This window comes from Taudactylus pleione, unplaced genomic scaffold (assembly GCF_031769625.1).
Source record: "Taudactylus pleione unplaced genomic scaffold, aTauple2 ptg000609l, whole genome shotgun sequence".
NCBI classification, from domain to species: domain Eukaryota; kingdom Metazoa; phylum Chordata; class Amphibia; order Anura; family Myobatrachidae; genus Taudactylus; species Taudactylus pleione.
In genome coordinates, this window is record NW_028285011.1 from 8,368,384 (window position 1) to 8,379,890 (window position 11,507).

Below are 11,507 nucleotides of genomic sequence, written 5' to 3' on the forward strand. Positions count from 1 at the left end.
GCAGTGACCCGGAGCTATTCAGTTGTAGCCCGCGATAGGCCTGCAGGCTGCACTTAACACAGATTTCTATTTTTTATTTTTTTTATTATTTTTACAATTTTTTAAAATTGGATATGACATATTAAAAAAAAAATATAAGATGACATATATAACATGGCATCCACGTAAATATAGGATAATAGAAACCCATGTATCTGATAAGAGCAATAGACTAATACCCCTAAACAAGGTTCAGCCCATCTCTCCCACATTATAAAGAAATGGTGTTTCTTCATATAATAACCGTATAAACAAAATAATTAAACATTTCAGATAACTGGATAGTAATAATAAACAAAAAGGAAATGTCCAAAGACTTTTGAACAAAATATCAGGTTTCAAAATATTAATGTTAATCTGGCCAGGCCTCAGCCTCTTGTAGGATTATAGAAATAGTCCCGTCTCTATCTTCCCAAGGACACACCATAGAGTATGGAAGCAATAAATTCTGTAAGCTTTCTGTCATCTGAGAATAAATAAAAAGAAGTACTTTAAGGATAAGTCCTGGTACTTCAACTTGTCTGGTAGACGTGACGAACAGATCTTTGTAAAAAATTGAGACATACAAAAACAGAGAGGGCATCAGAAGTAAACCGACCTTGGACAGGATAAATCCAAATATTGCTCGGTTACAGGAGATATGCGGACAGCAGCTGCAGAACTCAGAGACATAATCATCACATCTTCAAGCTTAGTAAGCAGCCCTAAAGTAAAGGCATTAATAGCCTGGATAATTTGCTGCATAGAGCTAACCATCTTTGAGGTATGTAGCCGCCAGTATAATAGTCTCAGCAAGGCAGGGAAACCTGAGTAGCAGCCAGGAGGGAAATCAGTAGCAAGATGATGGTGGCTAGCACACCACCAGAGCTTACCAGCACACAGCCACGAGGAGACCGTCAGCTGGAGGTAGCAGGCAGCAGATACTGTATAAAGGAGAAATCCCAGGAGAAATATTTAGATAACCGGTGAAGCCGGGAACATCGGAGCAGATCAGCCGCAGTAGCTGAGATGTTAGCGTGCAGGGAGACTCGCAGCCACCGCCAAAGAAAACAAGATGGCCGACGTCTGCATCCAATACTCCCCAACCAATACAGATAAGAGCCAGCAGGAGTCACACAACGGATCCCGCAGGACGCAGTCAGGCACCAGGATAAAGTCCATAGGTAAGTATAATAACATGAGTCAGCCCCGGAAGCCGGACACAGGAAAACAAACCCCAGTGAGAGAGGACCTGGCCGCTGCAGACTCCAGGAAATAAACTGAGAGGCACTGCGTGCAAACTCCCACCTCGGAGCCCTAGGTAGTCTGGTAAAGGTAACACACAGGAATATCCAGTCTGGTGGAGAAACAGCCAGGAAAATCAGGATATTTGAAGGATATATGCAGGAAAGCTGGCAAAACGCTTCCTTCCCCTAGCTACTCCAGGCCACGCACCCACTTAGCACAGATTTCTATTCAAGCCTGAGGGAGGCTCGAACAGGAATCTGCGCTACAAACATGTTAACTCATAGCTCCAAGCACTTATCTTGGAATCTGTGGGTTAATGCGTGTTTGCTGTGGATTACCACGCGAGGAAAAGGGCTTATAATTGAATAGCTTCGGACGCAAAAGTCCAAGGCTACTAGCAGTTTTCCTTGCAGGGTAATTTTCTTGGCTAATTGAATCCAGGCCTATGTTTTGTTAAGGGCCAGGCATATTTTGTAGCACAGTATAATTGATGGAAATGATTGTTGGTGCCATAAGAGCTTTGTTTGTGAAAGCTTTTGGGCATAAGTTTTGTGAAAATGGGTCATATCCTAATTTGTTTTAGTAGAAGAGATATTATTGTTGTCATTGATTAGCATGGTGTAACAAAAAAGATTATTATTTTATTTCTAATTATTATTTAATACAAAGTACAAAAAAATTTTCTTTAATACTTTATATTTGGATGCTGTACTAAGTGCTTTATGGATTTGTTTTCAGGCTCTTGGTCTAAGGAGAGATGACACATTTTCTGTTACAATGCTTGGACACTGCATAGAAATGTATATTGGAGATTCTGAAGCATACATTGGTAAGGCTTCATATTAATTATTATTGTGTACTTGGGAAGTACAACATCTGAGTAACGAGGACCTGTAGGTCCAACTGGAAGCTGATTGGTAAGCATGTGACTAGGAATGGAGGAGGAAATTCTAGCATTTATATTTCCTTTTTAATGAAGCTGCAGTGGAAAATCAGGACAAAGATACGTACACACTATAAGATTATCTTTCCAATCTGGCTGGTTGGAACGAAAATCTGGTAATGTATGGGAGCAACTGACATTCATCCATTTGCTCCCAAACGTCGGAATATGGACACAAATGGTTGTTTGGACAAATTGGTTAAACCAATTTGTTTGAGTGATCAGCCACCCAAGACGTGCGTATATCAGAGCGTGACCGCACACCCAAGAGTAATAGATCTATCTTATAAAATGCATAGACAAAAGCAGCGGGGGTTTCTGGTTGCCTGGAATCTCCCTCACCAGCCCATAACGTGATGCCCACAATAGAAATAGCATATAATACTAAAGTTGCATGTTTTTAAGATCCCCCTCAGTGTCACAAATGAAAACAATAGCACCACCTGTTGATCTTTTAAAATGTGTGAGCCAGTAATTAATACATTTATGCACCAACTAGGAGATATGGAAAACATGCACTGTTTGGGGTAATGATCCATATACATCTATGACGAATATTATTGTTGGTTAAGTGATAATTATGCCCACTTCATGGACTGGCCACACTTGCTTTAAAATCAAGCATTTGGAAACCCAGGAGCCAGCGCCGGCGCTAACAATTGAATTGCCCATTTGGGCATCTTTTCACTGCAAATGACCATAGTAGTGCTTCACCAAGAATTGAGTATTGGTATTTTGTTGGGTATTGGTATGCTGTTCTAGTGCAGGAGTGTCAAACTCGTGGCCATCCAGCTACTGTGGGACTACATATCCCAGCATGCCCTGCCACAATTTTGGCATGCCCTAATAGCAAAACTGTGGTAGTGCATGCTGGGACATGTAGTTCTACTGCTGCTGGATGGCCACAAGTACCACTGGTCTAGCCTCAACGCTCTGATGTAAAAAAAAAATATGCTGGGCCCCCAGATCTCTGTGCCTCATAGTGGGAGCACTCCATTTTCACACTGCCTCTACCTGACTGTTTTATTTTGTTACATATAGTTTCTTATGGTGTTTTACATTAAAACATTATATGAAAGCAAGTGCTCAACACTAATAACCATTTTAGCTTTTTGTTTTATGTAAAAGGATGGAACGTTACTTATAGGGTATATATATATAATATATATATATATAACCATTTAAAAAATGTTGATGTAAGTAACAAACGATTAAAACAGAATATGAGGTATATGTCCAGAACTCTTTCATTTTAAAATTCACACAACCATTTTTTGTTGCACTATTTTATTTATTTAATTGGTTCTGATACATGGTGAGATATTCTATGTTTAGTTTCATACAGACATTGTGCTGCTTTTTAGTTCTATTTTACATATGCTGTATAAAATATGTGACCAGATAGTCTATCCTATTGCAAGTTAATTTGCTCAAGATTCTAGATTTCCACAAGGGTGACACAGCTGTCAATAGACCATTTAACAACTAAATAAACTTCAAACTTGCAGAACATATTTGTTCTTTTTTGCTGTCAAATACTTTCAACTTAAAAAGGTTATTGTGGAATTTACTGAACTGGAGGTCAAGACGGGATGCGGTCAGAATGCTGACCGCTGGGATTCTGGCGGGTCAGAATGCAGATGCCGGAATATCGACCGCTGGAATCCCGAAGGTAAGCACTGGGTTTTGGGGGAGGGTTAGGGTTAGGCACTAGGGGGAGGGTTAGGGTTAGCCTGCGAGGGTAGGGGGGGTTAGGTTTAGGCACCAGGGAGGGAGGGTTAGGGCCGAGGTAGGGTAAGGTTAGGCTTACTTACCTGGGGGCTTCGGCATTCTAACCTGGTCGGGATGTCGGCGTTTGGATTCTGACCAACGAGATCCTGAGTGTTGGCATCCCGTACCCAACCCGTCAGACAATGATGCAATGGAAATGTACATCACCATGTCTTATTTCTGTATCAATAAAGAAATGTGGCATATTTTAGGTGGCTATAAGAAAAAGGTGGCGTAGTGACCTCTTTTCATGGGGATTTGTTTATAGGAAATGTGAGATGTAGCATCAAATTTTAGAATAGCAAGTTGTAGTTATGATACAAACGTGCATATTTGGATAAAAGAGAAAATAGACCAAGTGATATTTATAAAAATACAAACACAATTTGCTGAAGTTTTAGAATAAATATTTCCAGTATTTTTTTCTCTATTTCCAAGTAAAAATCTTCATGTTACATTTACACAAATGTCAGAATGTAAACGTACTGAACGCATGCACTGTGCCATTATGTAAATTTGGTCCAGTGTTAAAATAACTAAACCTGTTTATCATCCTCTTAGGAACAGAGATCAAGGACAAGTTAAGATGTTATGACTTTGATGTGCACACAATGAAAACCTTGAAGAACATTATTTCGCCTCCCTGGGAGAGAGAGTTTGAGCTGCAGCGGCAGTCCCTTGATGAAAGTGGTATTATAGCCTTAGAGACTTCTCATCTTGTACCTAAATCCTCTGATGCCAGGTCACCAGTTGAGGAAGCTCTTGAAATTGAGATGAATGAGAGTGATATGATGCTGGAGACTTCAATGTCAGACCATAGCACATGAGTGGAATGGCACTGAGCTTTCCTTATGCTATTTGGGACTCCTTTTTACACCATTAAATCTAGATATTTTATAGTGAAGAGACACACAACTTCTTCTCTAACCTGGGAATGAACCTTGGCTAGCAGTATGCTGTTGAGCAATGGATTGCTCCTCACTTTGGCTGTAATACATTGAAGGTTGTGTTACTCTGAAAAGGTTTTACATTTTTACTGTTAACAATTGTAAAATGTATTTAGCCTATTATGTTTTTTAAACCGTGTACTGTGGACTGCCATTATGATTATAATAAAGTGCTGCACAATTACAGTATTCACATGTAAAATAGAAATTACTTGTGAATAAAACTATTTTAGTGCATTAACTAGGAAAGAAGTGTTCTATGTCCACAGACCACTCCATGTGATAATGTGAAATTGCTTTTCTCAGACATGCATCACATTTCGTCATTGTCTGTAATAAAGACTTGAAAAGACCTAATGTGGGGGGTTTTGTTGTTTTTTTTTTTTTATACTTATTAAACATATCACTTCAGTCAGGTCACTCTTTGCGTATCTATCTTTCTACTTCAGGGTCCATAGGGGTCCACAGGGTGACCTTGGGGTATAGCTGGATCCTGGATCCTCGGGCACCACGGAGTTAAAGCTTTTAGCTGCTCCCAGGATGCACTTGGGTCCAACCTCCCCTATACCCCGCCCCCGAGCCACAGGCACCTCAGTTTTAGATGGTGCCCGGCCGGAGTCGGGTCACCCTGCGGGGTGGGCTGCAGGAGCAGCCCCCTAAAGCTTTTAATTTTTTATTTAACTTCGTTAAATTTATTTATTTTTTACTATAAGTTTTTTCTCTAGAGCAGCAGCGCTGGGCTGTCTGTACAGACGCCCACGCTGCCGCTCCTTCTCCCTGCTGGCGCCGCGACGCCAGCACTGAACTGGGGATCGTGGCGGGGGAAGCCAGAGTCTGTACTAGCCGGACTCTGGTTTCCCCCGGGACTGCTGCCGGAAGACGCCGGGGAGATCAGGTAAGCCGTGCACCGCTGATTAGCGGTGGTGCGCGGGTTCCTTTCAAATGCAGTCCCATGCCCCCGGTCTAGGGGACAGACCGGGGGCGCTAGCGGTGGCGGCGGGCCCCCCTCCAGCGGAGGCATACCCCGCCAGACCACTAGACCACCAGGGTTAATATCGCGGCAAGCGGGATGCCGGCAACCCGGGGGTTAATATGCTAGCCAGGGGAGGAAGCCTTCCCTGTCTAGCGGCTCCTCCCCTCAGCTCAGCGCGCCTTTCAGCTCGGAGTCTGGCGTCGCTGAGCTGCAGATACTCGGGCCACTCCTCCTCTGATGTCTCCAGCGGCCATTTTCTCTGTGGCAGCGTGGATACTCTCAAGGAGCACGCGGACCGGTCCCCCTGTGTACCTCTCCCCTGCAGAAGGACAGTGTACACAGCGCTATAGCCCTCCCAGACACTGAATCTGGGAGGTTGATTGTAGTGGAAAGGTGCAGTGAGTATATCTTCCTGCATGGTATGTGACTTTTGCTAGTGCTGCCTGTCTGTGTCTTTTCTCTACTTACTGTCAGCCTGTACCTATCCCTTTCCTTCTCCTACAAGCCCTACAGGTGTGCGGGGGAAGGGTGTTTCTACTGACCTCACCTATATAGATCACGTATTTGTGAGGTCCGTCACATACAGTTGTGTGCTACACGGTGCCATATTGTGGGCTGTTTTTCAGCACACTGGTGAGTGCGCATGTTTTCTTCCTAAGTCATGTCTGAGGAGGAGATTGAGCACTCCGGGGCTCCAGCATTGTTCTCCTGCAGGCGCTGTTCTGCAGGAGTGGATAGGGAGGATTTGTCACAGGACGGCCTGTGCGGACGGTGCCAGGCGGTCCCTGGTACGTCTAAACCTCCCATTTCGCAGGAGCCACCATGGGCGATGTTTTCCCAGGTGCTGGTGTCCATCGCGGACCGTCTGTCGGTCCCGACTGCCGCCCCTACTAGGGCGTTGCCCCAGCCTGCCATCCCCCATTCCCCGGGTGTCCCACAATTATTGCAGACTCCCCCGGGGTCTCAGCCTGTTGGTCCCTATGCGGGGTTGCCAATGTATATTCAGTCCACCCCTGTGGCACAGCCGGCTGTGGTGCCGTTTCAGGCTCCTGTGACAGCTCCTCCACCCTGGGTGGATGCGCTTTCCCACACTGTCCAAGATTTGGCGGCAGCATCTTCGGCTTTTCAGTCGATGTTGCGCAGTGACGTGCCCTCCAGGGCGTCTAAACGCTCAGTCATGGCACAGGCTGCGCATCTTTCGGATTCTGAGGGGTTCTCGGATGATGGTGAGGTACAGGATGACTCAGCCTCAGATGCCTCAGTCCAGGAGGTAGACACTAAGTCTTCCATCAATGTGCGGGCTCTGGTTAAGGCGGTGCGGGCTATTCTTCTGATTGAGGATGAGGCACCCGCTCCCAAGTCAAGGTATCCTAGTTTTAAAAAAGCTAAGGTTACTTCTACAGCGTTCCCCTTGTCTGATCAGTTGACTGATCACATGGCGGTGGCCTGGCAGACGCCCAGTAAGCGTTTCCTGCCACAGAAACGCTTGGCGTCCAATTATCCATTCCCGGAAGCGCATTGTAAGAAATGGGAAACTCCGCCTGCAGTCGATTCCCATGTAACACGCCTCATCAGGAGTGCTACTTTGCCATTGCCGTCTATATCCTCGCTGAAGGATCCTACGGACAGGAAGGTGGAGACTTGTCTAAAGTCTATTTATTCTCTCTCAGGGGCTGTAGCCCGGCCGTCCATGGCCATCTCCTGGGTGGCCAAGGCCATTGAGGGGTGGGCCAACGCCTTGGAGGACACGTTTACGGATGAATCTCCGGACGTCCAGGGGGCGTTGTTAGGACAGATGAGAGATGCCGCCTCCTACATTGGAGAAGCATCTTTGGATGCTAGCCTGTTGACCTCTAGGGTTTCGGCGGCAGCAGTGTCTGCTCGTAGATCCTTGTGGTTGCGGTCTTGGAGAGCAGACGCGGATTCAAAGAAAGGCTTGGAGGCCTTACCTTTTAATGGGGAATTACTATTTGGTCCGGACCTGGACAAAATAGTAGATACCCTGGCAAAATCCAAGTCAGCCTTCCTCCCTTCAGCTACTACACCTGCTAAGGTCCGGAGCTCGGCGTTTCGTTCCTATCGGGTTCAGGGCAAGGCAAAGGGTCAGTCCTTCCCGAGGCAGTCCGCACCCAAGACCGCCTCAAAGCCAAAGAAGCAAGCCTGGAGTGCTAGGCGCCCTTCTTCCAAGCCAGAAGATAAGCCTTCTGCGTGATGGGACGGGCCTCCCTCTGGGGGACCCCAGAGTGGGAGGCCGACTTCTTCAATTCGCCCAGTGCTGGCACAATACCACCACGGATGCCTGGGTGCGAGAAGTGGTGTCCCAGGGGTACGCCCTGTCTTTTCGGCACAGGCCGCCTTGCCAGTTTTTTTGCACAAGTCCTTCTCAGGACAAAACCAAGGCCTTGCAGGTTCAGGAAGCCATAGAGGCCTTGCTGACGGCGGGGGTCATTATACCCGTACCACAGTCTCAACGTGGGATGGGGTATTACTCTACGCTGTTTCTGGTGCAGAAACCCAATGGCTCTCATCGCCCCATCCTCAATTTGAAGTCCCTGAACAGGTTTCTCAGGGTTCCAAAATTCAGGATGGAAACTTTGCGTTCCATCATACTGGCGATGGAACCGGGGGATTATATGGTCTCCCTGGATATCCAGGACGCCTACCTCCATGTGCCTATAGCAACATCGCACCAACGGTTTCTGCGGTTTGCTATTCTCCACAACCACTACCAATTCAGGGCTCTACCCTTTGGTCTCTCCACGGCACCAAGGGTATTTACCAAGGTGATGGCGGTCATGGCGGCTCACCTTCGGAGCCAGGGGATACGGTTGCTACCGTATCTAGACGACCTCCTCTTGCTGGCAAGCTCCCCGGAGGTACTGATCCAGCATCTCCACCTGACGGTCGCTTGTCTACAGGCGCACGGCTGGTTGATCAACTGGAAGAAATCCTCCCTCATCCCATCACAACGGATGGTTCATTTGGGGGCCCTGCTGGACTCTCGTCAGCAACGGATTTTTCTGACTCCAGAGAAGGTCTCCTCCTTACAGCTGCGGATTCACAGTTGTCTGAGCAGTGGCAGAGTGTCGGTGCACTCAGCGATGAGAGTTTTGGGGTCCATGGTGTCGGCATTCGACATGGTGGAGTTTGCCCAGTTCCATTCCAGGCCCCTGCAGGGGCTGATTCTTTCAGAATGGAACGGATTGCCACACAGGATCCGCTCTCAGATGCTGGTGTTGTCCTCGGAGGTGCGTCTGTCCCTAGCCTGGTGGCTGCAGACAGCGCATCTCCTGGAGGGGCGCCCCTTTTGGATCCCGGAATGGGTTCTGCTCACGACAGATGCCAGTCTCCGGGGTTGGGGGGCGGTGACAGGCTCCTTGTCACTTCAGGGTCGTTGGTCGGCGGAGGAAGCGATTCTTCCCATCAACATCCTGGAACTGCGGGCAGTATACAGAGCCCTGCAGTCGTCCGGCACCGCTCTTCACGGAAGGGCCGTTCAGGTGCAGTCAGACAACGCCACCATGGTGGCGTACATCAATCACCAGGGAGGGACTCGCAGTCGAGCTGCGATGTCGGAGGTGTCCCGCGTCCTGGCTTGGGCGGAGCGCTATCTTCCAGCTCTCTCGGCAGTTTTCATCCCAGGAGTCCTCAATTGGGAGGCAGACTTCCTCAGCCGTTACGATGTGCATCCCGGGGAATGGTCGCTTCATCCAGAGGTATTCCAACTACTCGTGGACAAGTGGGGGCTGCCAGAGCTGGACCTGATGGCGTCCCGTTACAATCACAAGCTGCCTGTGTACGGGTCAAGGACAAGGGACGCAGGCGCAAGTCTGATAGACGCGCTGTCGGTGAAATGGCTGTTTCAACTGGCTTACTTGTTCCCTCCGATATCTCTGCTGCCTCGGGTCCTGCGCAAGTTCAAACAGGACGGAGACACACTGATCCTGGTGGCCCCAGCGTGGCCCAGAAGGCCGTGGTACTCCGATCTGCGGAGCCTGTCCATCGACACTCCGTACCTCCTACCTCAACGGCGGGACCTGTTGTCTCAGGGGCCCTGTCTTCACCCGGATCTGGGTCGACTATCTTTGACGGCGTGGCTCTTGAGACAGCCGTCCTGAGGTCTCGGGGCTTTTCTAGCTCCGTTATTACCACCATGCTGAGGGCGCGCAAGCCTGCTTCCGCGAGGATCTATCACAGAGTGTGGCACACTTACTTACTGAAAGTAAGTGTGGCACACTTACTTTCAGTGGTGCGAGGCCAGAAACTATGATCCCCAGGTGTTCCGAGTTTCGCGTATTCTGGCTTTCCTTCAGTCCGGTTTGGACTTAGGATTACGTCTTTCTTCACTGAAGGTACACGTGTCTGGTCTGTCGGTGTGGTTCCAGCGCAGGATCGCTGCTATGCCGGACGTACACACCTTTTTCCAGGGTGTTTTGAGAATCCAGCCTCCCTTTGTGCCACCTGTGGCCCCGTGGGATTTGGCGGTGGTTCTTAGGGCCTTACAGGGTCCTCCTTTTGAGCCCTTGGAGCCCTTGGAGTCAGTGGAGCTCAAGTGGCTAACTTTTAAAACTGTTTTCCTCTTGGCAATTGCTTCTGCCAGGAGGGTTTCAGATTTGGGGGCGCTTTCTTGTCGTCCCCCTTTTCTGATTTTTCATCAGGACAGAGCGGTGCTTCGCACTCGTCCTGATTTCCTGCCTAAGGTGGTTTCCAGGTTCCACATTAATCAGGAAATTGTTGTACCAGCCTTTCAGTCACCTGATCTTTCGGCTGGGGAGACTTCCTTAGACGTTGTAAGGGCACTCCAGGTTTATGTGGACCGGACTAGTTCTGTGAGGAAGTCGGATTCTTTGTTTATCCTCTTTGGTTTTCACAAGAGGGGTTGGCCTGCCAACAAACAGACTCTAGCCCGTTGGCTTCGTTCTGTTATTATTGAGGCTTATATGCAGGAGGGTTTACCTGTTCCAGCCTCTGTTAAGGCTCATTCCACTCGGTCCGTGGGCCCTTCTTGGGCTGCTAGCCGTGGCGCCTCTGCTGTTCAGCTCTGTAAGGCGGCCACCTGGTCTTCCATTCAGACCTTTTTGAGGTTCTATGCGTTTGACACCTTTGCCTCTCAGGATGCATCCTTTGGGCGCCGGGTTCTCCTATCAGCACAGGAGCGTCCCCGCCCTTAGTTGGACTGCTTTGGGACATCCCCAAGGTCACCCTGTGGACCCCTATGGACCCTGAAGTAGAAAACAAGAGATATGGTAAGAACTTACCTTTGTTATCTCTGTTTCTACGAAGTCCATAGGGTCCACAGGGCACCCGCCCTGACGCACCTGGCTTCATATGGGCTCTGTGACTGGTCACCGGTTTTCCGTCTCCCATTTCTGTGAGTATGGTTCTTGTGTGTTCCAGTCTTCCTTCTCTCTGTTTCGTCTCCTCCTCCGGCCTGGGCTGCTTACCAACTGAGGTGCCTGTGGCTCGGGGGCGGGGTATAGGGGAGGTTGGACCCAAGTGCATCCTGGGAGCAGCTAAAAGCTTTAACTCCGTGGTGCCCGAGGATCCAGGATCCAGCTATACCCCAAGGTCACCCTGTGGACCCTATGGACTTCGTAGAAACAGAGAT

The 11,507-nt window shown here is 48.3% G+C and overlaps 1 protein-coding gene across 1 annotated transcript in view; it reads left to right on the top strand.

Annotated features, from left to right (window-relative positions):
• Positions 1–5,283, top strand: part of CDC16 (cell division cycle 16) — an 82,019-nt gene extending 76,736 nt beyond the window's left edge. The window contains exons 17-18 of the mRNA XM_088454144.1: positions 2,005–2,095; positions 4,541–5,283. Coding sequence (XP_088310270.1) covers positions 2,005–2,095; positions 4,541–4,806 — 357 coding nt within the window. The 3' untranslated portion in view covers positions 4,807–5,283. The remainder of the gene's footprint in view (positions 1–2,004; positions 2,096–4,540) is intronic.
• The last annotated feature ends 6,224 nt before the right edge of the window (positions 5,284–11,507 follow it).